General features: G+C 41.9%; 1 protein-coding gene and 1 pseudogene across 2 annotated transcripts in view; one reads left to right on the top strand and one right to left on the bottom strand.

The window, feature by feature from the left end:
• The window catches only part of Jam2 (junctional adhesion molecule 2), a 70,890-nt gene extending 46,090 nt beyond the window's left edge, over positions 1-24,800 (bottom strand). The window contains exon 1 of one of the 2 annotated variants that reach the window (XM_063252540.1): positions 24,318-24,800. In XM_063252540.1, the coding sequence (XP_063108610.1) occupies positions 24,318-24,384 (67 nt within the window). In that variant the 5' untranslated portion in view covers positions 24,385-24,800. The remainder of the gene's footprint in view (positions 1-24,317) is intronic. The other variant, XM_063252539.1, reaches the window with a different exon arrangement.
• On the top strand, positions 17,647-18,633 carry LOC111755984 (eukaryotic peptide chain release factor subunit 1-like; annotated as a pseudogene).
• Positions 24,801-25,092: the final 292 nt, after the last annotated feature.

Here is a 25,092-nt window from a genome sequence, read left to right on the forward strand (position 1 = left end):
TCTCTGGCTTGTCTTTCATCATTTGTAGAATGTAATTCACGACAATAGTGCTTTCTATGAAGGCCTCAGTTGACACACTACTTCATCATACTGCTTCCTCCTGACACTCTCTACGCTGCTCCCCAGGACAGCACTCGTCCCTGGTTTTGCTTCTCATCATTCCTATCCTTGGTAGCGCCTTTTCTCTACCTGTACTTAACGATGAGATCCATCCTTCCACATTACACACTCCATGCTAGTAGATCCCAAATACTTGTCTCAGCTTAGACCTCTTTGCTGCGCTCTGGTCTCAGATGCCCATGCAACCTTGCCACCAGGAAGTTTAAGAGACAGCTCAAACTCTGTCGAAACCTTACCTTCTAAACTGCCCCACCTTTCCCACCTCATTTGTTCCAGTTGCTCTGGCTGAAAACATAGTGTAATTCTTTTCCTTTTATTTAACTTTATTTTATTTGAGACAGCATTTCACTATGCAATTCAGGCTGGTCTCCCAAGCTCACTCTGTAGCCCAGGCTGATCTCAAACTTGCAACAATCTTCCTGCCTCATCCTCCTTAGTGCTGGGATTACAGGTGTATGCCACCACACCTGGCATATTCTTAATGACTCTTGTTATCACAGACCATATGCATTTCATTGGCAAACTATTAGCTCTACCTTCAAAAACGCATCCAGAATCTGATCACTTCTCACCTTGCACACTGTCTCCACTCTCTGAGCCCAACAGCTCTGGCCTGGATTACGGCAGGCATCTCCAGACTGACCTGCTTGTTCCCTGTCTTCTGGAATCTCATCTCAATGTGTCCACTAGGGTGATCCTTCCAATGGTGAGTCAGATCATGGCACTGTTTGGCTCAAAATATTGGGCCAGTTCCCCATTTCTCCAAGTAGAGGAGATGAGTTTAGAAGGCCCTGCACAATCTGGTCAGTTGCTTTTGGACCTCCTTTCTTCTACTTTCCCTTCTCTGTTTCAGGGACTCTTGCCTCCTTCTTCATCTTCAAATAATGCATGCTCCACTCCTGGTCTTTGCTCAAAGGGAACTTCCTTAATGAGAACAGCTCTGAGCAGTACCTCAATGACACCTTCGCTCATTTCTCCTCCTGCAATTTCCTGATTCCTTGGACTTGCCTTTAAGTTTTCTCCTTTTCATCATACACACTCTTTTAAAATATTACATAATGTATTTATGCACAGGGAAGGGGCATTATTTTATTTATTATTAATTTCAAGAGCAAAGAAAAATGCTCCATACATAAAGATACCATAACTTGGGAGACTGAGGCAGGAGGGTCACCGTGAAGTTGAGGGTAGTCTGGGATATATAGAGAATTCAAGGCCAGACTGAACTACATAATGAGACCCTGTGTCAGTAAATCAATCAATCAATCAATAAGTAAATAAAGATACTCAGTAAATATTTGCTAAATAAATGTATAGTTAACTATGGAAAAGATAAAATACAGAGTACATAGTTTTAATTTTTTAAATTAAAGAGTGAGCTGTATGAGATTAAACAATGAAAGATTTCTGAACCAGGCATAAATCAATTTTTAAAGAAAAGAACCCTCTACCAGTCCATCTGTATTGGGGGTTGAACTCAGGGCCGAGCATGTGCTCGTGTGAAACTGAGCTATATCCTCAGTTCCTTTTTATTCCTAAACAGGGTCTTGCTAAGTTTTCCAAGCTGGCCTCGAACTTCCAATCGTGCTCAGCATCTCAAGCAGCTGGGAATACCTGGGTCACCGCATCAACCTGGAATCAATTTTTATATGATGCTGCATCAAAATGTTAAACATAGGAATATTTTTAAAGTTAAAATTTTGCTTCAACTCCTGTAATATCTGAGTAGTAACCTAAAGTGTGATTTTAAATGCCACAGATCATTTTTTGTTTTAAAAATATTAGATATTACACATTGATGTTTAATAAAAAATTCTAAATGTAATAACCCCCGAAAAGAAAGTATTTTTAAGAAAAAATACAATTATTTACTTGGTTAAAGTTTTGGTACACAATTGAAAATAGCTTTATTTTAGTTAATTTTATATGTCACATTGGCTGGGCCATTCAGCCCTGATAGATGGTCAAACGTTATTTTGCATGTTCCTGTCTGGATGCTTTTGGATTAAGTGAACACTTAGATAAGTGCACAGAGTAAAGCAGTTGTCCTTCTCAATGCGGGACCATCTCCTCTGATCAGTTGAAAGCCTAAACTAAACAAAAGGCCTGATTTGCCTTAAGCAGGGCGGGATGTTGCAGAAGATGGCTTTCACACTGCAACTGCAGTATCAGTAATTCCTGGATCTCCAGCCTTCTGGATCACCCTGCGGATTCTGGACTTGTCCTCCTTCATTATCACATTAGCCAACTCCTTAAATGCTTCTTACACACGTGCATTTGCTTGCACAACTTGTCGGTACTTCTCTGCACAACTCTACTGTGAGCGTGATAATGATCTACCATGTTAATTTTCAGGTATCTGATACAAGCGTTCTGTATGTTTGGTGATTCATCAATGTATTCATTTAAAAATATTCCATAGGCAATTTTGTTCTGAGACTCTTTATCTAGAATAGTGATGGTGAACATTTAACGATACAAACAGCCTGCTGTGGTATCCATGCTGGTAGATTCGCCACCACTAATCTAGAAAAACCCTAACTAGCCACCACTCTTCTTGAAACCTTACCACCCCTCTTTCTAAGCCATGCTTACATCTTAAGCAAAGGGCATGTTCATTTGGTCTTCCTTATCCTTTTCCACAGTTTTCACTTCAAGAAGAGGTTCAGGAAGAGGTGGAAGCACCAACTCTCGTCCATTAAAAATTTCTCCAACCTTCTATAAGTGGTCCTTACGAAATCTCTAGGTATGGTTATGTATATCTGTAATCCCAGAAATTGGGGAGGCTGAGGCAGAAAGATCACAAGTTCCAGCCTAGCCTTAGCCACTTAGTGAGATCCTATCTCAAAATTTTAGAAAATAATATAATAAAATCTGGGGATGTAGCTCAGTGTGAAGATCATGAGTTCAATTCCCAGCCCCACCCCACCCCCTATCCAAAAAAGTTCTAGGTAATATTCCAGACAACTCACAGAACTTTCCCCTCTAATCTACTTTGACAAAATTAAATGCAATTTTTTATGTTTGGTGGATTTCATGACATTACTCTCTTTTTTTTGCTGGGGGGGGGGGTGGAGTACTAGGGATTGAACTCACAACCTCACGCTTGCCAGGCAGGTATTTGTGCTACTGACCTGAATTCCTGGCCCATCACTCTTTTCGGATGCTTTTTTCTTGCATTTTCTCCTACAGACAGGGCACTGTCTTTGAGCATTTTATAGAATGGTAAGGTTTCCATGATGATAAAGGGCAGAGCAATATGGGGTTAATAAGTTAAACAAAGTTCTCTGCTATAGACTTTATTACAATCTTTAACATCTTATAGAGCATTGTGATTTCTCAGACAGGAATACAGTTCTGAGCGTGAAACAATGAAACAGAAGAAGAGAAAGTCTAAAAGGGAACCATGGAGGCAACTCAGAAGAGACAATTGGAGAAATAAGAGAATGTCAAAGACAGGCAGACTTCCAAGGAGAAGGTGCCAACAAAGTTTGATGTCCCTGAGTGCTCAAGTTAGGCTTTGACCAAGTAAGCCATGGGTCTCAGTTACTTTTCTTGTTGCTGAGACAAAATTCACAACACCCAAGGTTAAAGGTGGGAAGCTTCTCTTAGCTTATAGTTTGTAGAGATTTCAGCCCATACTCAGCTGGTTCCACGGCAATGTGGCACAGCAGAGGGACATTGCAGAGGAGAACTAGTTCATGGTGGCAAAAGATAGCAAAAGCAAGCAAGGAAGGAGACCTTACGACAGTGTCTTTCTGCACCTTTTATTTTATCCAGGCTACTCAGGGTAGGTAGCACTCACATCCTTAATCCTAGTGTCCTTGAGCCTAGCATTGCACCATGAATCAATTCCAGCATCACACATCCTGTATCTAGCCACCTCTCATAAAGCCCTGCCTATAGACTTCTGAGGGAGGAGGATCACAAACTAGGTCCCAGCCTGAATAATTCAGCAATTTAGCAAGACCATGTCTCAAAATAAAACACTAATTTAAAAATGGTTATATCTGAGTACATTAGAAGGCATAATGAATAACTCAGATGTTACCTCAGTTCATGAACTTGACTCTTTCCATGATCTGGCTGCAAATCAGGTTGGACGAGAACTGAGGTGAATCAAATTCAGCGTTTAGGTTCAATGTCGATCTTATGAAAGAATTTGATTTGTTTTTTTCCCAATTCAATCTGTGACCAGAATCGTAGAGAGGATTGAGTTTGTGAACCAAGGTACCACTGTACTTATAATGGTAAAACAGATTTATGAAGATCAGACACCATACACAGAGAAATGAATATTGCAACTTGGGGAACTGGAGTAGTTATCTGTATATTTTATAAGATTACAAAAGTAGTATACTTGATATACTCAGGTAATTGTAAAGTTTTCACCTTTATGAACACACAAGAGGTACTTTGGAAAGTCCTGAAGATTGAAGGGCAGGCAATGACATGGGAAAATTTATTTTGCAGGGCAGTCTAGTATACTACAAGCTAAGTAACACCCTTAGTACCTTTTCCACTAAATGAACAAAATCTGCTCATCGTTATGACACTCAAATCCAAACTACAAAAGTTGCAAAAACCCCTGTTGATAGTTCCTGGCTTAATTCCTCGATCATACTCTAGGCTGATAGAAACTTGAAAGCTTTGCTTTATAAACTGCTTTTTTGTCTATTTATGTAGCTAATGTTACATGACTATAAAGGTTTTTTTTTAAAACAGTAAAACCTATGACCTACGTTATGCTCCATTAGTGACACTTGTTCTTATAAATGAGCTATTGGAGAGATTCGTTGGGGACCTTTTTATTTTCTTAGATGAGAAGGCTTTTCAGCTCCACTGTTTTCTGTCTGACCTCCCTAGACTTTTAATTACTCACCGGACCAGTCATTCCACTAACAGTGTGCCGATTTCAAAGGCTCACATTTTCAGGTAGGAAAAGTTTAACTTCAAAATATTTTACTGGGATAATTCCTTGCTTGTCAAGAACACCAAGCCTAAGATTATTTGATTTCCCTCAAACATGTACATTCCGGAGCACATTTTTAAATAAATTCTTGTATCCGGATTTTTAATGAAAGTGTCTGCGTGTGCAAACATCCCGATATTCAAAGACAGAGATTAAATGATTAAACAGTAAGAGCGCTCTGGGAGCTGGGTGCTTGCACCTCGTAGGGTGCAGCAGCGCAAGCCGGGCGAGCAGCCCAGCACCCCCAACACCCACCCCGGGGGATGAGGTTGGCGGAACCGGGATGTAGTAACCGGAGACAAAACCTCGGAGAGCGACCTCGTGGGGAGGAGACCCACGCCTGTGGGAAGTGCTGTGCTGAGATCCTCACAAACTGCACTAAAAGCCCACCTGTCCTCGGCAGGCACGACAGCGAGGGGCCGGAACTGCAGGGGGCTTCCGAGCTGCTCGGAGGAGCAGGAGCCACCTTATGGTCGGCCTTGGGGACAGCAAGGGCACCGCTCTCTAAGAACACCGAGGAGAGCCAGGCGCGCAGCCTGCCCTGTGCTTCACGACACAGACAGCTCCGCCACCCCCAGCGCAGGACCGCAGCTATTTACCCACTGGGAGAGTGTCCGAGGCTAACAATGCGCCCCTGCAGGCGCTCGGGATGCAGCGGTGGCGGCGAAGCTGAAGCAAGCAGTGCAGATGCACCCCAGCGCCTGTGCCCGCGCCAGCCGCACCCCACGGGTCCTGGAGCGGAGCCTGGGCCAGCAGCAGCAGCAGATCCAGCGCACTGCAGATTCGAATCCAGGCGCTGGGCCGACGTCGACACCCCAAGACGAGTCCCCACAAGTCTCTTGCACGGTGGTCATGCTCAGTCAGAGGTCTCTGGACACCTTGAAACAAGCCACGCTATCTCAGGGCAAGTCCCTTCTACCACCGGCTCCTTGTCCCTGTTGACAGCGAGGTCATCTTTCCTCTGAAGCCCGGCACTGTGGAGCTCCCGAATGTCAAGTTTGGCTCCGGGGTGCTTCGCTCTCTCAGCCCTGCGCTCCGTGGTCAGCCGGAGTCCTTGGAGTCCTTTCTTCCCAGGGGCGCTAGACTCACCCAAGAAAAGGAAAGAGCCCAAGTCTCCGCGGCAGACATCAACCCCACGGATGAAGCAGCCTCCATAAGGTCCTTGCAGAGCCACCGCTGCTCCTTCCTAGAGAGAGACCCCTTCTGTCCGTTGCTGCACCATCTAGGGCTACCTAAGGGTGCACTTTCACCGTCACCTGCAGGTGAAGTCTGCCTTGCTTGCTGAGTTTCAGGACAAAGGGGTGGCAGGCAATGGTGTCCTCTGTGCACTCTGCCTCTGTCCCCATTCATGAATCAAATCTCTCTTTAGAAAGCAGGCATGTCCTTGAAGCAAGGACCCTCCTGTAGGGCTATCTCAAAATACTCCCTCGGGGAATAATCACAAGGACTTCAGGGTGGCACTGCCCAGTGACCTATGGCCTGGGCCCTGCAGAAAGTGAGGGTCGACCCACACCACCCTAATCCGGGCCAAACCCTAACCCCACAAAGTTGGTGGCTTTCAGGGGGAGTGGGAACGTGAGCCAAGGTCAGAGACCCTAAAATTGCAGCAGCTTATAGAAAACATCAACAAGACCACCAGGATCAAACTGAACTTATCATTTGCCGCTGAGATTTAAGCTGTGGAACCTCCTTTTGCATGCATTACCGCACCCACACCTGGGAGAGGCTGTTCCAGTGTAAGATCTGTGGCTGAGCCTTTTCTACCAAAGGCAACTTGAAGAAACAGCTTGGGTTCACTGAGCCAAGGTGATCGTAAAGATGCAGTGTTCACAGCCCATCTGCCAAAAGTGCACCAGTGAAGTCACACTGCGGCAACATATTCAAATGCTCATGGCTGACCAGATCTCTAAGGTGCCCCTGCTGGAGAGTCCCTATGACTTTACTGGTATTGATCCCACGATGGTCAGTGAGGACAGCAGTGTACATGCCATCTGCCAGGACAATGTTGTCAAAAGCACTGGTGTACATGAAGTCAGCTCCCAAGATCCCCCACGTAGCTCCTCAGAGTTGTCTGTACTACTTCCCAGAACCCATATAGCATAGCCCATTCTCAGATTCTCATGATGGCTTCCCAAGATGCCCCACCCTTTGGGCCTGCAAAGCTACAGCAGCTAAAGAAAATGCTCATTAGAAGGTGACAGGCTGACCAACAACTCATCCTCACTTATAGGTGATGAGGGGTATGAGACCTGAAGCCCAGAACCCATGGAAACTATGGTATCCTTCAGGAATTGTCCCCAGCTAACATCCAAGCAGAATGCATCAAGTCAAGGTCCCCTGCCCAATACTGGGATCAAAGCTGGGAACTCCAAGGAGAGCCACACTGAGATGGAAAGTCAGAGTAGTGTCCCATCAATGTTTATTCAAGCACAGCCCACCTATGTCAAAGTGGAGATTCCCAGAACATTTATAGAAATCTCTACCGTATTTGGAGGCATGATACCTCTGTTAGTTGCCCAGCCACTGCAACAAGTCAAGCACACAGTGTGGCATGAACTTCTCATCTGCCAGTGCCCTTCGGACTCATGGGCAGATACAAACTGGAGAGAAACCTTCCATGTGTAACATATACAGGTGGGTGCTTATCATGAAAGGGAACCTGAAAGTTACTGCATAACACACAGGGCCAACAATAACTTGGTTCACCATGGGAGGAGGCTAGCTACTGAGAACACAGTGGGCTCTGTTGGGTACAGATGGAAAGAGAGTCTCAAAATGATTCCAAAGAAATCCTGTCCCACTTGGCGAACACGGACACAGTGGAAGGAACCCATATACCAGCACGCTCAGTGGTGGCCTGGTCATGCAGACCAATACACCCCAGAACGTTGGACCTGCTAGTGCTCTCTGTTAGAAAATAAAATTTGAACGTTCCCTCCCAAAACAACCAGTAAGTGCCTAAATCCAATTAGAAACCCTAGGCCTACCATCTTAAAAGAGTCCCATATATTATCTGGTTGATTCTAGTCCCATAGAAACTAAAGCTAGGAAATAGTAAAAGACAAAAGAAATTACAAAACACTACAAAGAAATTAGCGAAAGTGTTATTTGTTATTTCAAATGAAAGGAAAAATCACATGCCTGTGTCCTTCCACTGGCATACACCAATTCAAAAAATAACAGATGCATAAATTTAGGAAATGATACATGAAACAATAGTTTTTGCTTAAAGATATTACTATTTTTCTGTTAACATTAATTTTTGGGAAAGAATGCAGATATAATGGGGACTTTGTCTATTTCTTTTTTAAATGATCTGTGCTGTTAAGGTGACTGAATCAGATAATAAATTCTCACAATACTGGACATTCCTGCTACTTAATTAAGTAATAATTTCAGATCATAAAATATTCATTGCAGGCTTATGGCTTACACCTCGGGTTAGTATTGCTTTGAATTTCAATTGCCTTTGTGAATGTGGAAAGCATTTATGTATGTTAAAAGTCCACACCTTTTGAATATACAAACTATCAAAAAGTATTTTAATGACACAGTAGGAGATTTAAACCAGTTATCTCATGCTAAACAAAGTATCCAAGCTAATTGTTAAAATTATGACAAGTGTTAAGTCTTGGTTTTCAGTGTCCCTGGGGAACTTTGATGCTGATTCTAAATTTGTACTTAAGACAGAGGCTTCTGCTCTCTCTCCTCCTACCTGCTGGAGCAAACAGCAGAGACATAGGCTTCCAGTCCCCTCAAATCCCCCCAGCCTCTTGCCTCTCCCCACACCTTCCAGCAAATCCATCATATCCAACGGAAGAGAAAGTTAGGCAGGGAGTGAGCAGCCCGCAGTCAGACTCAAGTCCTGCTTCTGCACTTTTCTATAAACACTCTTAGTCTCTGTGTTTCTGATTTATGAAACAGGTAAAAAACAGTTCCATCTTCCTCTCAGGGATGTTACCATGAGGATGAAGTAAGATGATTCCTGGGAAAATGTTCTGTCAGTTGTAAAGCCCCCCTCAACCACTCAGCAGCTCATTTGTTCTTTACTTTTCAGTCTTGGGGATACCCCACTTCATTCACTCTGCTCTTTCCCTGCACTCTCCCCAGCCTGCAGGTGAGAACTGACTTCCCAGAATCCCTCTCTCCTCCCGGGACCCTGCTTCAGTCATTGTCTGTTTTCGCAGTTTTTGTGGTCTTCATTCTTTCATGTTCTTTAACCAAGCACATCTCCTGAATTTGGTCTTTTGCCTGCTACCAAGCTTCACATTTTCTTCCAGTGTCTATACGTTTCTGTTTTCATTTACCACTTAAATGCAAAGGATAGGTATGGAGAGTTTATATTTCTCATCCCCTTCCTATAATAAATAGGGTCATTTGGGGTGTTTTATTACTGAAAATATAAAAATAATAACTTTCAACTAATTAAATACCATTTTTTTGGTTCCATAAGTCTATACTTACTTTTATTCCTTGCATGTGCCTCACATTTAATCAGTCACCAAAGCATCAATTATGATTTTCAGTACTTTTGGATTTCACTTATCCTAAATAATTTTGATAACTTTCACTTAAATCCCTGATCCCCTTACCTCATGGTAATGCCCGAGTACTGATTACCATTTTTCTCTCAAGTCTATCTATCTATTATGTAAGGATCAAAATGACTGTCTTCTCCCAATACCAGTTTTTGACATATTGTTTCACCTTCTAAAGCCTCCTTCTTATTGCTTAGTTTATCAAAGAGAAACTTCACAGTATAATATAATCAACTTGATGAATACTGAGCCATTATAGGAGCCCATTTTTTGCTTCCTCTCAAAATACTATTCTAGCCAATAAAAAACTCTGCAAGAGATAACTTTAGAATTAAAGTATGTTTTCAAACTACATATGAAGTACTTTTATCATCACAAGCTAAGTATGGTACATTTTTTCCATTTAAAACTACAAAATGTTAAATGATAAAAAATACTATTCATCATTAAATCAAACCCTTTCATCTTACAAATAAGGAAAACAAGACCTAAATATAGTAAATTGTTATTTAATGCTCTGGAATGATAATTCCACATATATATATTCTTAGTGTTTTGATACAAGGTTTTGCCATAGTTCAAGCTGGCCTCAAACTCACCAGATAGCATGGGCTGGCATCAAACTTATGGTGATCCTCCTGCCTCAGCCTTCCTAGTGCAAGGTTACAGGCATACATCACTATACCTGGCTTAATTTTATCCCCATGCTTTTTGATTGTGAACAAATTTGACCACTGTGGTTAATGTATGAGAAGAACCTTTAACATGCACTGGAAACACTGCTCAAGGACATTTAACTTAGGAATTTAATAAGGTATCACAGGCAAGTATATATTAGAAATATAATTATAAAATATAATTTAAAAAGAAAAATTAAATCTGCCCACAATGCCTGTCAGTATGAACCCTGAATTATCATGTGGCAGATGGTGACTAATATTGTTTCAAGTAAGATACAGGAGTCCACTGTCCTCTGAAAAGAAACATTCATATTCAACGGAAATGTCAGTGGCATAGTTTTGCTCTACAAAGGACGTATTTTATAACCCATTTCCAAAATTATTTGAACTTTGTTTTCTAATAATAAGAAATAAGTGTCCTCAAAATTCTTGCCCACATAATAAAAAAGGCTGGTTTTGACTGCTTTCACAGTTACTTATGGAACTTTGTTATCTCGTCACTAAAGATGAAGTGTTGAGTGTGGAAGACAGTAGGAGGAAGAGAGAAATGACTATTCAAATCATGAGGACTCCAAATGTATCTTCTATTAAAGACTGTGATTTGACCTTGTTTCCACTAAGATTGAGAGATGTAATGGGGTAATTGGTAAGGGAAACTTTTTCCCCTATTAACATCCATCCTACATTCCCTTGCTCACAAATCCCTAGTGTATTTGGGGAAAGTGTTACCCAGCATAGAAATAACTTTTAACACAAAAGACCAGATAACAGCATGCATTTTGCTGCTGACACAGCACTAGGCTGCTTCTGATTTAATGTCTAAATGCTTCTACCTCTTCTATTCTTTCTTCATAGTGTCTTCTCTATAGCATTCTTGGAGCTTGGGGGTCTTCAAGGTTAAAGGAACTATGGTAAATTAATCATAAGATGGCACAGATGGAACCTGACATTAAGTTATAATGACAAGGATTTGAATATTCAATGAATATTTTACAAAGTCTGAGTAATTTGAAGAAGTGCTCAAGTTGACATGTCAAACCTGAGCTGAGCCCTGACTCTGGAAGATGGCTGGAAATATCTTTCTCTGTTTAGAAAAGCCAGAAGGCTGACAAAAGTCTTGCTCAAACTAGTATCCATTAAGCAAATGCAAAATGAAAGTTTTAGTGTTGTAGAAATTCCATCAACTCACTTTTTATACTCACCCTTTCTTGCTATCAGTCTGTAAATGTGACACACACTATTTGAGGGGTATGTTTATATCCTAGAGGATAAAATATTAAAGTCTCTTTCTAAAGAAATGCACTGAAACATCATGAAATTTAAAAATGAGGTTGTTAAAGAGTAATTTGCTGTATAGCACAAGGTGCTGGAGTTCTAATTGATGGAGGGTTGGGTTTGCTTTTAACAAGTTTTATTTTGCTATCTGTTGGTGTGAAGTGGACTACATAGATTTACCTTTCTTACATAGGTTACCATCCTTAAGATGCAGAGTATAAAAGAAGATTTCCCAAGCATAATCACTATTTTAGTGCATTCCTGTTGCTATTACAAATATCCTTAGAATGAGCAATTTATAAACAAAAGAAATCTGTTGCTCACATTTTGCAAACTGGGAAACCAAGACAGAGAGGCTGACAGATTTGATGACTGCTGTGGGTTGGTTCCCAAGGATGAGGATAGAGAGCACTTTTATGTCTTGACATGGAAGGAGTGTACAAGCTCCCTGGGGCCTCTTTCATAGGGCACTAATCCTATTCTCCAGGGCTCTGTCCTCATGACTCAATCATCTCCCAAAGGCCCAGCCCCTAATACTGTAGCACTAGCATAGTTATTAACATATGAACTTTGAGGAGATACAAATATTCGGTCTGCAGCACTCACTTTGGTTTACTTGTTTTCTCTTTAAGCCAGTAAACATTAAGGTGGAGTGTACAAGAAAACTCAGAGGGCTGCAGAAATTTTTTTTTTTTGCTTTTTTATACACTTTCTTTTTGTTGCCGTGTAGCCTGGGGACCAGACCCGGGACCTTGTGTATGCCAGTGAAATGATCCCATCATTGTGATGGTTTCATTTGCATTTTACGTTAGAGTTAGCAGAGCTTCATCTTTGAGGGATCATCACGATTTTTCTTCTTAAAACTCTCTAGGGCATTTTAATGCCATTTAAAAACATTTATGTTATTTTTTAGAACTTGTATTAAATTCTTCTATTAACTCATTATCAGTGACAATAAATCTTTCAAACTTAAGTTACAAATATCTTTCCCCTATTCATCATTTGTCTTTTGATTAGTTTCTGGTGCTTTCTTTTTTCCATGTGATATATAGATCACGAAAGGAGAAAGCACTCCTACTTTATTGGGGAAGGTAATTTTATTTACTTATTTATTTACATTTAGGGCTCTGATCCATTTGGAACTTATCTTCATGTAAGTTGTCAGCTTCAGATCTATTTTCTCCTCAAATGTCAACTCCATTATTTTAACAATATTTATTAAGTATTTTCCCTGGTTTCAGATACTTTCACAGACTTTTCAGAATTGGTTGGGTAATGTCAGGACTTCATATTCTGTTCATTGGTCTGTCTGTCTGTCCATGTACCAATCACAGCGTTTTAATTCTAGAACCTTTATAAAGTGCTGCAATATATGGCTGTCATCACCTAATTTATACCCCACCAAAGGTATCTGTGCTTACTGTTTCATTGTCTCATTCATTTGGTGTTTATGCCAAGTGTGTCTTAATCATTAATATATTTATACAGAATGACATGTATATAATTTATATACATTCTTTATAATGACATGTATATAAATTTTTTAAAAGGGCATAGACTTTATATACAAAAGTCTATTATATATAGACTTCATATACAAAAGTCTATGCCCTTTTAAAAGAAGTAGGAAATGCAATCAAAAAAGTTTGAAGACCACTGCTCCAGTAAGCATTCTTTGAACAATCAGCACCTTGAGATATTTTTTGCGGGGGGAACAGTGTAACAGCTGAGATTCTCAGGATGTATCTAGTCTTTCCTGCATACTGCTGAACTGGGAGATGATACCTTTGGACTGAGATGAGCCACCTGGATCGAAAGAATTTTTTTGTGCTAATGAGCAGGTGTCAAGATCCCTCAAGAAGATGTTATAAATACCAGATGCCCAAGAGAATAATCTTTGGTTTGGAAATAAAGATAACTTTTTCAGGCTCTATCTTTGCATTTATCTTACTGAATTTTTTCCCATGATGTGTCATTGGATTATTGTGATCTCAACTGAGTGGAAAAGAGATACAATCAAAAGAGGAGAATTTAGAGTCCCTTGATGCAGAGAGTATTTACAACTCTCTAACATTTTCTGATTCTATTTAATTTCAAGAAACTTTTGAGAATCGTGTTATTTGATTCATCTGAGTTTTTAATCAAGGAAGCAGCAGGCAATTAGCAAAATATCTTAAACTCTTTAGGGCAAACTAGTCAGTATATTTCCTTGCAACTCTAGGAAGGCTGTAGTTAATAAGTGGGGGCAAGAGTTCTAGAAATACAGGGTGGGAGATTTAACTCAGTGGCATAAGCACCTGCCTTGCAAGCCTTCGGTCATGAGTTTGATCCCTGGTACCTACTTAAAAAAAAAAGTTCTAGAAATAGTGCAATTATTCATTTATCATGGTTATTAATTTTATATGTGTTTTGGGACTTTGAATATTAAAAATTAATATAATCTTATAAAGCACAGAAGCAAGAAAAGTCTAACTTACCTACAATTTAATTATTAAAAACCACCACTGGCCAGGCACTATTCCAAGTGCAAGAGGACAAAAATACATTGTCACTGGTCTCAACAACCTGACAGAGAGATACATATGCACAAATTGTAATGACACAGTCCACTAAGTGTCCACTAAGAGAATCATGAGCTGTGGTAGATTTCATCTTTGAGGAATGGACAGTTTGAAAAGTCTTAAAAGGTAAGGAAATTTGAGGTGAGACCTTCAAGGGAGAAACTGCATTTGATCACTCAGAGACTAATACAGCCATGACAACAACAAGCAAAAATAATAGAGATTGTAGGGGAGAAGCAGTGTACCTCAATTGCATAGATGTTTGCACACACGTAGAGCACAAAGAATCTGATTTCTTCTGGGACCAAAAGCATTATACAAGTCAAACTACAGTGATCCCACAACTCTAACGTATTATGTAAAATTTTTAATGGCATAACTGGCTGTGTGTTTAGACTGTAGGACAAATAGACACTAAACCCATAGTTCATATCATTTCTGCTACTGTTCAGAATCGATTCCTCTTTAAAGTGCCTCTGAAGCACTTTTAAACAACATAAAACCCATTCTCTCTTTTCAAAATTAGCACTTTCCCAGTAGTTCAGCAGTCTCCTTTTTTATCTGTGGTCATTACTTCTTCTTTGGTCTCCTTCAAATATAGCATCTGTCTGCATTTGTCTGTAAATCTAAGCTGGTGCTGATGTCTCTGTCCTGTCTTGATTTGGTCCATACACTCTCCTCCTTTGGATAGTCTAACTGGATCTGGGTTAGCATTGTTGGCTCCTTAGATTTGGTTGCTGGTTTGCAAGTTTATTTCACTTTGCTCCACTATTAATTTTTGGTAGTTTCTGCTGGAAAGTAGCTTCTGCTGTATTTTGTCACAATAGTGCTAGATGTTTCTATAAAATGCTATCATGAGTCTTATTTGCAATAACTTGCTTTGGGCTATGGCATAATCACTAACAAAAATAAGTTTTGGTAGGAAGGTGGAGAATTTAAACATTTGGAATTTGATTTGCCAGAAGATATAAAACTGCGTATAGTGAATTTTGATTCTTACTTTTAAAGAAATTATGTAGCTATGCTTATATATAATAGAACTCTCTCGACTCAATTTCCTGGAATTTAAGAGTTGGAATCAGAAGGGCTGCGAAGAAGATATATATTTTTTTTAATTTTATGACCTTTCTGCACTGTTTGAATTTACTGCATGTATATATTTTTTTAAACATCTAAGTGAATGCATTTAACAATTATTTATTTACATCTTTGGTTTTGTCCTTAGTAAAGCATTTAGCAAATGCTTACCATGTGAAGAAAGCTAATAACAAAAACAGCAGGTGACTGTTTTGATAAAGTGAGGGCAAGCAAACTGGACAAGCCCAGCAGGATACAGACAAGGGACAGGGCAGTTGATTTTTTAAAACTTCATTACAGTTTGAATGTTCCTTATTTAAAATGCTCAGGACCAGAAGTGTTTCAGATTTCAGATGATGGAATAGTTCCATAGACAAATTAAAGTATCTTGGAGATAGAACCTAAGTCAAACACAAACTTTATGTTTCATATACACTTTATCCTGAAAGTAATTTTATGCAATATTCTTAGTGCACCTGTGTTTTGACCGTGATCTGTTACACAAGATGTAAGGCATGTGCTTTTCCACATGGGACATAACATTCATACTTAAATTCTGGAAATTCGGATGAGGGACACTCAACTTAATTTTGATGTCTCAAATTATCACTGAAGGAAGTTCTAAAAGCTAAAACAAAATAGAATGAAGCAAATAAAAACCAGATGCTAATGACAAGGTGGGGAAAGAGGCAGGGAGGGAGGAGGAGGAAGGAGAGAGAGGCAGGACAGAGGGTAGGGTCAGAGGGGGAGGGGAATGGAGAGAGACAGACAGATGACACAGAAAACGAATATTAGGATCAGAGAAGCAGGACTCCAGAAATTTCTGTGTGTTGAGTTCACAAGCATTCTTGCTTAGAATTTTTTAAGCCAAGACAGTGGACAGCAAACAAGTATAGCACTTGAAATACTTTCACAGCACTGGATCCAGTGCAATTCTTTGCTTCTCTGCCCACTGGCCTAAAGATTCAGAGTAGGGTTTTGTGTTACTGCCAGCAGACACTCATTTAAAAACACACATTCACTCATTCTCTCTGGCTTTGTTCTCTCTCTCTCTCTCTCTCTCTCTCTCTCTCTCTCTCTCTCTCATACATACATACTTAGGAACACAAGTTGCCATTCTTCAATCCATCAAATCAAATCAAATAACCATCATCACAGTGTTCAATCAGGGAAATCCTGCAAACACAACAATTGTCAAGGAAGATAAACCCAGGAGTGGATACGGCACAACACTGAAGGTAAATGATCAGCAAAAGAGCAGTTGGTTTATGTTTTGTGTTCCAAGCTGAACAGCAAGATGGGAACACGTGTGCTATACATTATTTTCAAAAATTCCTTAGAGGCTGGGGAAGCAGCTTCGGCAGTAAAGTGAAGCTTAGCAGGCTTGATGCCCTGGGTTTAATACAGGGAGGAGAAGGAGGGTGAGAGAGAGGAGGTGGGGTGGGGGTGGGGGTGAAAGGGAATCCTTAAAAACTCAAGAACAATTTCTCTCCAGTTTCTGCTTAGATTTAGCCACTTTTCAAATATAAAAAAAAATCTCTAGGAGTTTACTAATACACATAATTATGTGTCTGTATTTTAATAACATATATAAGAAAATTATCTATACAAGCAATTGCCAACTCTCCAATCACTCCAACTGTCCACCTTCCACAGTCTACCCAATACTTTCTTTTGAAATGCAAAACTGATTGGTATTTGTTTTGGAAAATGTTCAGTACACTTCCAGCTTTCTAAGTGTGCTACATATGTCAACACACTTAATTCTTCCTAAACCGCTATGAGGTCAACATTATTGGGATTATCACCATTACAGATGAGTCAGCTGTCACACAGAAATTAAATACTCAGCAGAAGAGCACACAGCTAAAGAGTGAGCACAGAGTTCAGCAACAGAGTATGGCTTTTACTACTACATTATGCAGTATGAACTGTATCAGAAAAAATAAATAGCTTTATACTACTAGGAATTATAATCTAAAGATAAAGTTACAGTTGCTCCATGGGATCTAGAATATTTTGACCACAATATTATTCACACTGCTGGAATCTGCATAAAGAGATGTGCTTGAGTTTTTTGGGGACCATGGGAGGAATATCAGGACTTACATCTAGATGTCCACCAGGGATAGAATATCATAGAGCCATAGACGGAGCTTTTAGAAGGTGATCAGATTATGGAAATTTATAGCTGACTTGCTGCTAGGAGGTAGGGTCTGGCCAGAAGTGGCAGGTCATCAGCACAGGCACTCTCTGTTTTGGCTTCAAGCTTTCACCCCAGCCCTGGCTGAGGAAGTGACATCCCAGGTCCCATGTGAACAGATTACAACACATGCAGCAGTCTAGAGAAAAAGAGCTGGTGTCTCACGTCAAAACTGCCACTCAAGACTGGTCCTTTAGTGTGGGGAGGTGAGAAGGTAGTGGACGACCCCAGAGCTTCTGACAGGAATGTGAAGAGCAGGAAACCAAGGACCTAACAGCATGGAGGTGGCTTGAGGCAGTGGCACTGGCATGCCATCATTGATCATTCCTCCCAAAGACCAGATTTCACGAGTAGCAAAACCTTAGCTGATGAGACTGGAACTGCATCTAATATTGTCACTAGTAAAACCACCTTTCAGTTCTGGAACCCATCACATCTGTACAGTCAAGGCTCATGCTTTATAACAAATGTTCTAGTTGCTTACTAGAACTACTATAACAGAATAAGGAAAGGAAAAAAAGTCAACATTGATTTTGAGCCCCACAACCCAATTAACACATTATTATATTTGTGTGACAATAAATTCCACACAGAAGCTCACACAGCACTATCAGATGACAGCTAATTTGGCTTCATTGTATTAGAAGACAGTGGTGCACTTTTTGGCACACTTGAAGGTAATACAAGAGAAATCCTGCATAAATCATAGTGGATCTCTCCAAGAAACCTAGTAGAAGATGTCAGTCAGCCTCACATTTTGCCCATTTAAAAAGGGAAAAACAAGATAGTAGTAGAGACTATTGTATGCTTTCTATTTCTGGGGACAAAGTGAATGTGGCCTTTTAAGCTGCACTAAGCCAATCGGATACGTTTTTTCAGAGGTTGCAATTGAAAGTTTTAAGTTAGTTGACAAATCCCATGATTGTGAAAACTGATTCAACCAAGGTACTGAGTTACCTACTGAGTCTTCTCCAATGTGAAATTTACTCGAGAAGAAAGCAACAGGACAATACTATGATGAAATTTTCCAGGACATCAGCAAGTATCCAATTTTACAATAAAAGATACACTAAAGGCTTTGGAAATGGGAGTTCTAACAATTCTAATAGTCCATGAAAATCCGGATATAATGAAATATGGTCGTTATTGTCAAGGCATGGAAGAGGAGAAAATTTTCTATTTAACTCCAGAACAAGGAAAAGGATAAATTCCATCTTACAGTGCCAAATAGATGTCCAGAGAATGGAACACCAAGGAGGAGATGATGCATGTTTTGTCCTTGATGACAACAAGGTAGTCAACATGGTTCTAGCAAAATGTTCCTCCAACATCCAACCCCAGGAGCATGCTTATGGGAGAAGCCAAACAGACCCCGGTCTTACCACTGGAACATTTCCAGAACTTAATCCATCAACACCAGATACTGAAAGAAAACCAAAACCAAAGACGACCCAGCCCAACACTTGGTTTGACATGGTGCCAGCACAGTTCCCTACAACTAAGTTCCTAAATGCCACTTTCGACTAATTTAAAAAAGAATCCCAGCTTGTACTTTTACATGGTGCTGAAATTTGTTGTCCTTATAGTTTATGAGAAAAAAAATTTAAACCTTCATACATAGAAACAAAAATACTTTGTTGTAAACCTTCAAAAGTTAATAGAAGTTCCTGGCATGGTAATGCACACCTGTAATCCCAGCGCTCAGGAGGCTGAGGCAGGAGGATTGTACAAGTTCAAAATAGCCTGGGTTGCACAGTGAGTTCAAGGCCTCCCGGGATTACATAGTGAGACCGCGTCTTAAAAACAAATAAATAAATAAACAAAAAATTTAACAGAAGTGAAGCCATTAAACAAAAAAGCCTAGAAAGCTTTATCTCTCCTCAGCCCCTCCATTCTCAATCTCTGCTTCCTGTCTGCCATAAAGTAAGCAGCTATTGCCACTCTGATTTGGAACCACTGAAACAAGAGCCAAAATAAAAGTTTCCTCTTTTAATTTGCAGGTGTCACATACTATGTCTCAGCAGCAAAGAAAGTAAACAAGACAACAGGAATTAAGATTGTTGATGGAATTACAGTTGCCATTGAGCCGATCTTGAGAGTATTCTGGATTACTCAGATGGGTAATTCCTTGGTCCTCAACCATGGAAGTGAAGGAGACAGATGAGAGTGAACCAAGAGATGGCAGCATGGTATCACCGGATTTGGAGCTAAAGGAAGAGGCCATGGTAGGTGCCTCAACAACCTGGACAAGACCTGGAGACAAATTCTTCCCCAGCACCCTCCAGAAGGAACGTTGCCTGCCAGTACCTTGAATGGAGCCCCGTGAGGCCTGTTCCAGCTGTCTGACCTCAAAAGCTTTAAGATAATAAATCTAGGTTGTGTATTTGTAGTCTTTGTTTCCATAGTAACAGAGCATTAATCCTGTAGGATGTTTTCTGAGTCCCACCCTTATTAACAACACTTTCTAGGAAATGAAATTTTAAATTTTCTTTTTCTGTTTTCCAAAAGAAGCTGAATTGACCCAGGTTTTAATTTTCCATTTCCATCCCCATCCTCATCTTCCTCTAAACCAAAATAGGCGATGAGGGTATCCTGAGGCATAGACTCAGCAGTGCCTACGGAATGGAAAAGTTGCTTTAGATAGTGAATGCTTTGCACAGATTTTCAGTCCTTGACTTTAGCAGACAGCAGTTCCTGCCTATACTCCACACATCTGCTCCATCAGAAAGGGCCACAGGAGGAAATCGTTGCAGTGGGAAGCATGGATAGTGAGCATCTCCCAGCTCTTTTGAGCTCAAGTTAGAGAATAAAAGAGTGTTCTCGGTCAAAAGGAACTTGCTGTTCTCTGTAGCCTAAAGATTTTCTGTTTTTTTTTTTTAAAACGTCATTTTTGTCCCACACACCTCCTTTGGCTTTTCTGTTCATTGGCTACCTGGGACTCAATTATTATCCTTTGTTCTTAACAACATATACATAGGTAGAAATTTCCTAGACTTGGACCCCTGTATGCTGTTTTGGGTCAACCCTGCACTGGAAGCAGAACCTTGTGATTTTATGAGTGAGCAGATGTTTCATTCCTACCAAAGTCTCATCAGTTTATGAGAAAGGATAGCCCCATGTTGAGGGGCAGATTCATGCTCCAGTTCAGATCTGAAGACCTGCTACCAACCAGCTAACAGTGGGAACTGCTCTCACACACTAAGTGGCTTGGCTCTGAGATCCCCAAAAGTAAGAGGCCTCATTAACCCGCAGTGAACACTCATTTCTACTGTTTTACGGAAGTATCAGCTTACATGTCAACTCTGAAAATCTGCCACTCAATTAGTGAACATGCAGTTGGTGCTTCAAAATTTATATTGTAGTCATTAATTCCATACGTAGACTTGTTTGTCTACGTTTGCATATCTCCATACCATCTGCTACAGTCCAGAAACAGGTGATTTTATCAACAAAGGATGGTTGATAGGCAAGTAGATCATGAGAGGAAACCCTTACAAAGAGATTAGTGCCCTTACACAAGAAACCCTCCAAAATGGCTTTGCCCCTCCCACACATGAGGATGGGGGGAAAAGAAGCCATTTATAAACTAGAAAGTGGGCCATCACCAGACACTTACATCACCCATGCCTTGACTCTGTCCTTCCCAGCCTCCAGAACTATGAGAAACACATTTCTGGATTATGCTGATGGGTAAATACATGGGTCCTCATCCATGGAAGTAAAACACTTGCTTATAACTTACCCAGTTTACACTTTTTATAGCAGCTTGAAGGAATACATGCTATTCAATCATTGGGTATATGTTTACATCTGCTGTTAGTCAGGTGCTTTGGTGAGCATAGGACTTACACTGGTGATTAGCTATACTGATAAGAATTGAAATAAGAATAAACAGTGAACTAGGACATAGACCAAGAATGAACTTCCTCAGGCAATATACACACGTAAGCAATGCTATAATGAAATGGGAAAGATACATAGTGATTCAAAACTGGTGTGGCTTGAATAAAGGCCCATGTGTTACAGGCTTCGTCCCTACCCATGACATGACCAGGAGCAATTGAACCTTTAAGAAGTAGGAAGTATTCTGGGTGAGTGCTCTAAGAAGAAGCAGTGGAGCCCCGTACTTCTCTCCCTATGTTTGTATCCTAGCCATGAAGAAAGGACCTTTTCTCCACCACATATTTTTCCCCACTATTATGTGAGGCATTGTCATAGGTCCAAAAGCAAAGGGACCAATAACCATGGACTGAAACCTCTGAAATCATGAGCCTATAAGCTTTTCCTCTGTTAAGTTGACTGTCTCAGATATTTGGTCACAATAGATGAAAGCTGACCAATACACCAAACAAACAAAAAAGTAAATGCCTACATATCAGTAGAAATATTGAACTTCTACTTTAACATAAAAGTAACCCAAAACTCCACAGGTCTAAGAAATATATGAAAATGTAAGAAATATGGGGCTGGGGATTTAGCTCAGCGGCATAAGCGCCTGCCTTGCAAGCAGACAGTCGTGAGTTCGATCCCTGGTACCGATAAAAAAGGAAAAAGACCCCCCCAAAAATGTAAGAAATATATAAAAATGTTGACAAATGTAAGAAAGAACAGAATAAGCATCAAGTTATAACAGATGAAAAGACTGAGGTAAAGAAGCAGTAAAGTTATATTTAGGAAGACTATGAAGAAAATGAATATATAAGTATGAGAAAAAAACCTGTCTCTAATGAATAAAAAAGTATTAGATTATCAATCAAAGTATAAATTTCTATGAGCCTATGCTGATATAAAAATAAGCTGCTAAATAACTATGTAAATAAGTGGCAGATATATCTTCCACACATAATAATTCTGAGTAATTTGTGTAGCTATTCCACCCCAAAGAAGCAAGACATAATTCTCTTCCTTTAAGTGTGCGTTGCACAGAGTGACTTCCTTGTAAAAGACAGTCTCGAGATAAGAAAGAAGAGTGGTGACTTGTGGAGAAAATGGGCATACACTACCTCACCCAGGTGACCAAGGTAAAGAGAGAGTTAAGTCATATTTATACTATATTCCCTGAGCATGACAGGATGAAAATCTCATTTTGCCTCTGTAGTCTTCCTCCAAAAGACCCTTAACTACATTCTAGACGTGAGGAAAATATCAAAGAAATATCATTTGAAGAATAATCTAAGAAATACATGACCAGTACCCCTCAAACCTGTCCAGGTAACAGACAACAAGAGAAATCTGATCAAATGTCACGATTGAGAGGTACCACAGGAGACATGACCACGAGATGCACTGTGGTATCTTGAATGGGATTCTGGATTAGAAAAGGGCATTAAGAATGAGGAAAATCAGAACCAAGGGCACCATACTAAGGGGAGATATTAATAGCAGGGAAAACTGCATGTGGGGTTTATGGGAACTCTCTACTAACACTGAGGCTTCTTTAGACTTCTCAAATTCTAAGAAGTTCATTGAAAAAACATTCTTGCAATGGCAGATTTTTCGGTATCCCAGGAACAATACAGAAAAGGTCCCCCCAATCCTTCCAAATTAATCCGCTGGAGGAATTAGGATTAGCCATACATTATATTTACACAGAATTTGGCGGGAGAGCTCATTCTGCTCATTTACCCAAGCAGTTGTTGCTCCTGGCTGTTTCTTAGTCTAACTTCAAACTTAGGGTGTACTGTTTCTAGTGTGATGACTGAACAGAACTAACAGCAAACAGTTTTCTCCGCTTTTAGTGACAATTCAAGTCAGAATCTCTTTTAAAATTTAAGATTTCAGCAAATCCATAACTTTCCCAGCAGTCTGTTACAATTCCCCCAGACTCTTTGTTGCCTTTCTGCACAAGAGCGAATCTTTCTGAGGGTTCAGTGCGATGCCAAGGACATTTGAACAGTGCCTAAGGATTTTATCGGGAAACTCTGCCTTCTTAGTTTGCCATGTTCCTCCTCTGAGACAGTGTGTACCTTCCTGCCTCTCTAAGGGGACTCTGTCACATCACCTTGGCCTGAGCAATGACCCCTTCGATAAAGAGAGCAGCGTGAGAACAGAGTGCCTGGGAGTGTGAGACACTTACCAGATAGGTAATTTTAAGTATTACATTACAGTATCAGGATTTGAAGGCTTGTAAAAACTTACTTTACTACAAAAGAAAAAAAAAAGGAACAGAAGAAAAGTGGGATGAAAACGAAAGAAAAACACAGTCACAGTGCTACAAGATCTATTGTAGCTTGTTTCATGCTCCGTAAATGTTAACGCTAAGAAAACAAAACTAAAGGAAATGTTCCTAGGACTTTAAAACTCCTCAGTCCAAAATCTGCCACAAGCTTGCTTAAAGCCACCCCAGGAAGCCGGCTTTGGTCCTGGGCTGCGCGACGCCCCCTCCCGGCGCGCACCTTCCGCCCCGCCCGCGCACTTCCGAGGGGCAGCAGCCGGCGCGCCCCGGCCTCGGCTCCGGGCCGGCGGGGAGGGGAGTGAGCGGGAGCCCGGGCTCCGGGCCGCCAGCTCCCCCAGCCCCGCTCCAGGTGCTGGCGTCTCCAGCGCGGCTGGGACTCCCGGAGGCCGAGCCTCCTCTGCGGGGCCCCGAGGTCCCCGCCCCCGGGCGCCCCGCGGCTCCGGGACGCTCAGCATCTTAGGAGCGGCGTCCGCGTGCCGATCTGCACCCTGCGACTCCGAAAACCTTGGCAACTTCGCCGGGAGATCAGAATGTGCCAGTGGGCGCCCTCGGGGGTCCCAGGCCAGCGCGCACGGGAGGGAGCCCGCGCTCTCCGGGGCCCTGCGCCGCTCGTGGGGCGCCCACTCCGCGGCCCGCGCGTCCGCTCTGGGCTGGGGGGGGGGGCAGCCCGGCGGCAGGGGTGCGGGTGGCCGGGTAGAGGTACCCCAGCGACTTACAGCCCAGGGCGACCACCAGGTAGCGCAGGAGCAGCAGGAGGAGACGGTGGCGACTCCTCCTCGCCATTTTCTGGGCTCGGCCGGCCGCCCGCGCGCGCCGAGGTGACGGGGTCCCGGGGACCGGGGGCGCTGCACTGGGGTGGCGCGGGACGCCGAGGAGGGCGGGTCTCGACGCCGGACCGCGGCTCTTCCAGGGGCCCTTGCCGAGGCCGGCTTGGAGGCGGGTCTGCTGGCCCTGGGAAGGGGGTCGAGGGCAGCCCTCTTCTTAAAGGGTGGGTGGGTTGGAGGGGAGGGCGTGGAAGCGGACGAGGTGTCCGCCGGGTCCTAAGGAGGGGGCGGCAGAGTCCCTCGCGGAGGCGACCTCCGGGCCCTGGCGCGGGCCACCGCCCCCGCGCTGATCCGCTTTGTCCGTCCCGCGCCGCCAGCTGTCCCCGGCTGCACTGCGAGCCGGCCGGGAGCGTGGGAGGGAGCGCGCGAGCTCCGCCTGCCTCGCCCGAGTGCTTGCTTATGCACAACTACCCCCCCCCAACACACACCCCCGAATTCTCGCTCTGGGACTCTAGGCGGTTTGCTACCCAGACGTGCAAAACTGCGGGGGAAGCTCTACGAGGCGGTGCAGTTGGTGACCTCTGCCTCGGACGCAAGAGGGGAAATTAAAAAAAGAAAAACGATCGCGTCTCGGGCTGGAAGTCAGGTCTCAGATTTTCGCTACAGCCTTGACCTCCTCTCGGGATAACCTTTTTGCTCCTAACAGGGCAAAGGTGTGTTTTGTGTT

Source organism: Cavia porcellus, unplaced genomic scaffold (genome assembly GCF_034190915.1).
Source record: "Cavia porcellus strain 051 isolate PalLab524CR breed Dunkin Hartley unplaced genomic scaffold, mCavPor4.1 scaffold_7, whole genome shotgun sequence".
Taxonomy (NCBI): Eukaryota; Metazoa; Chordata; class Mammalia; order Rodentia; family Caviidae; genus Cavia; species Cavia porcellus.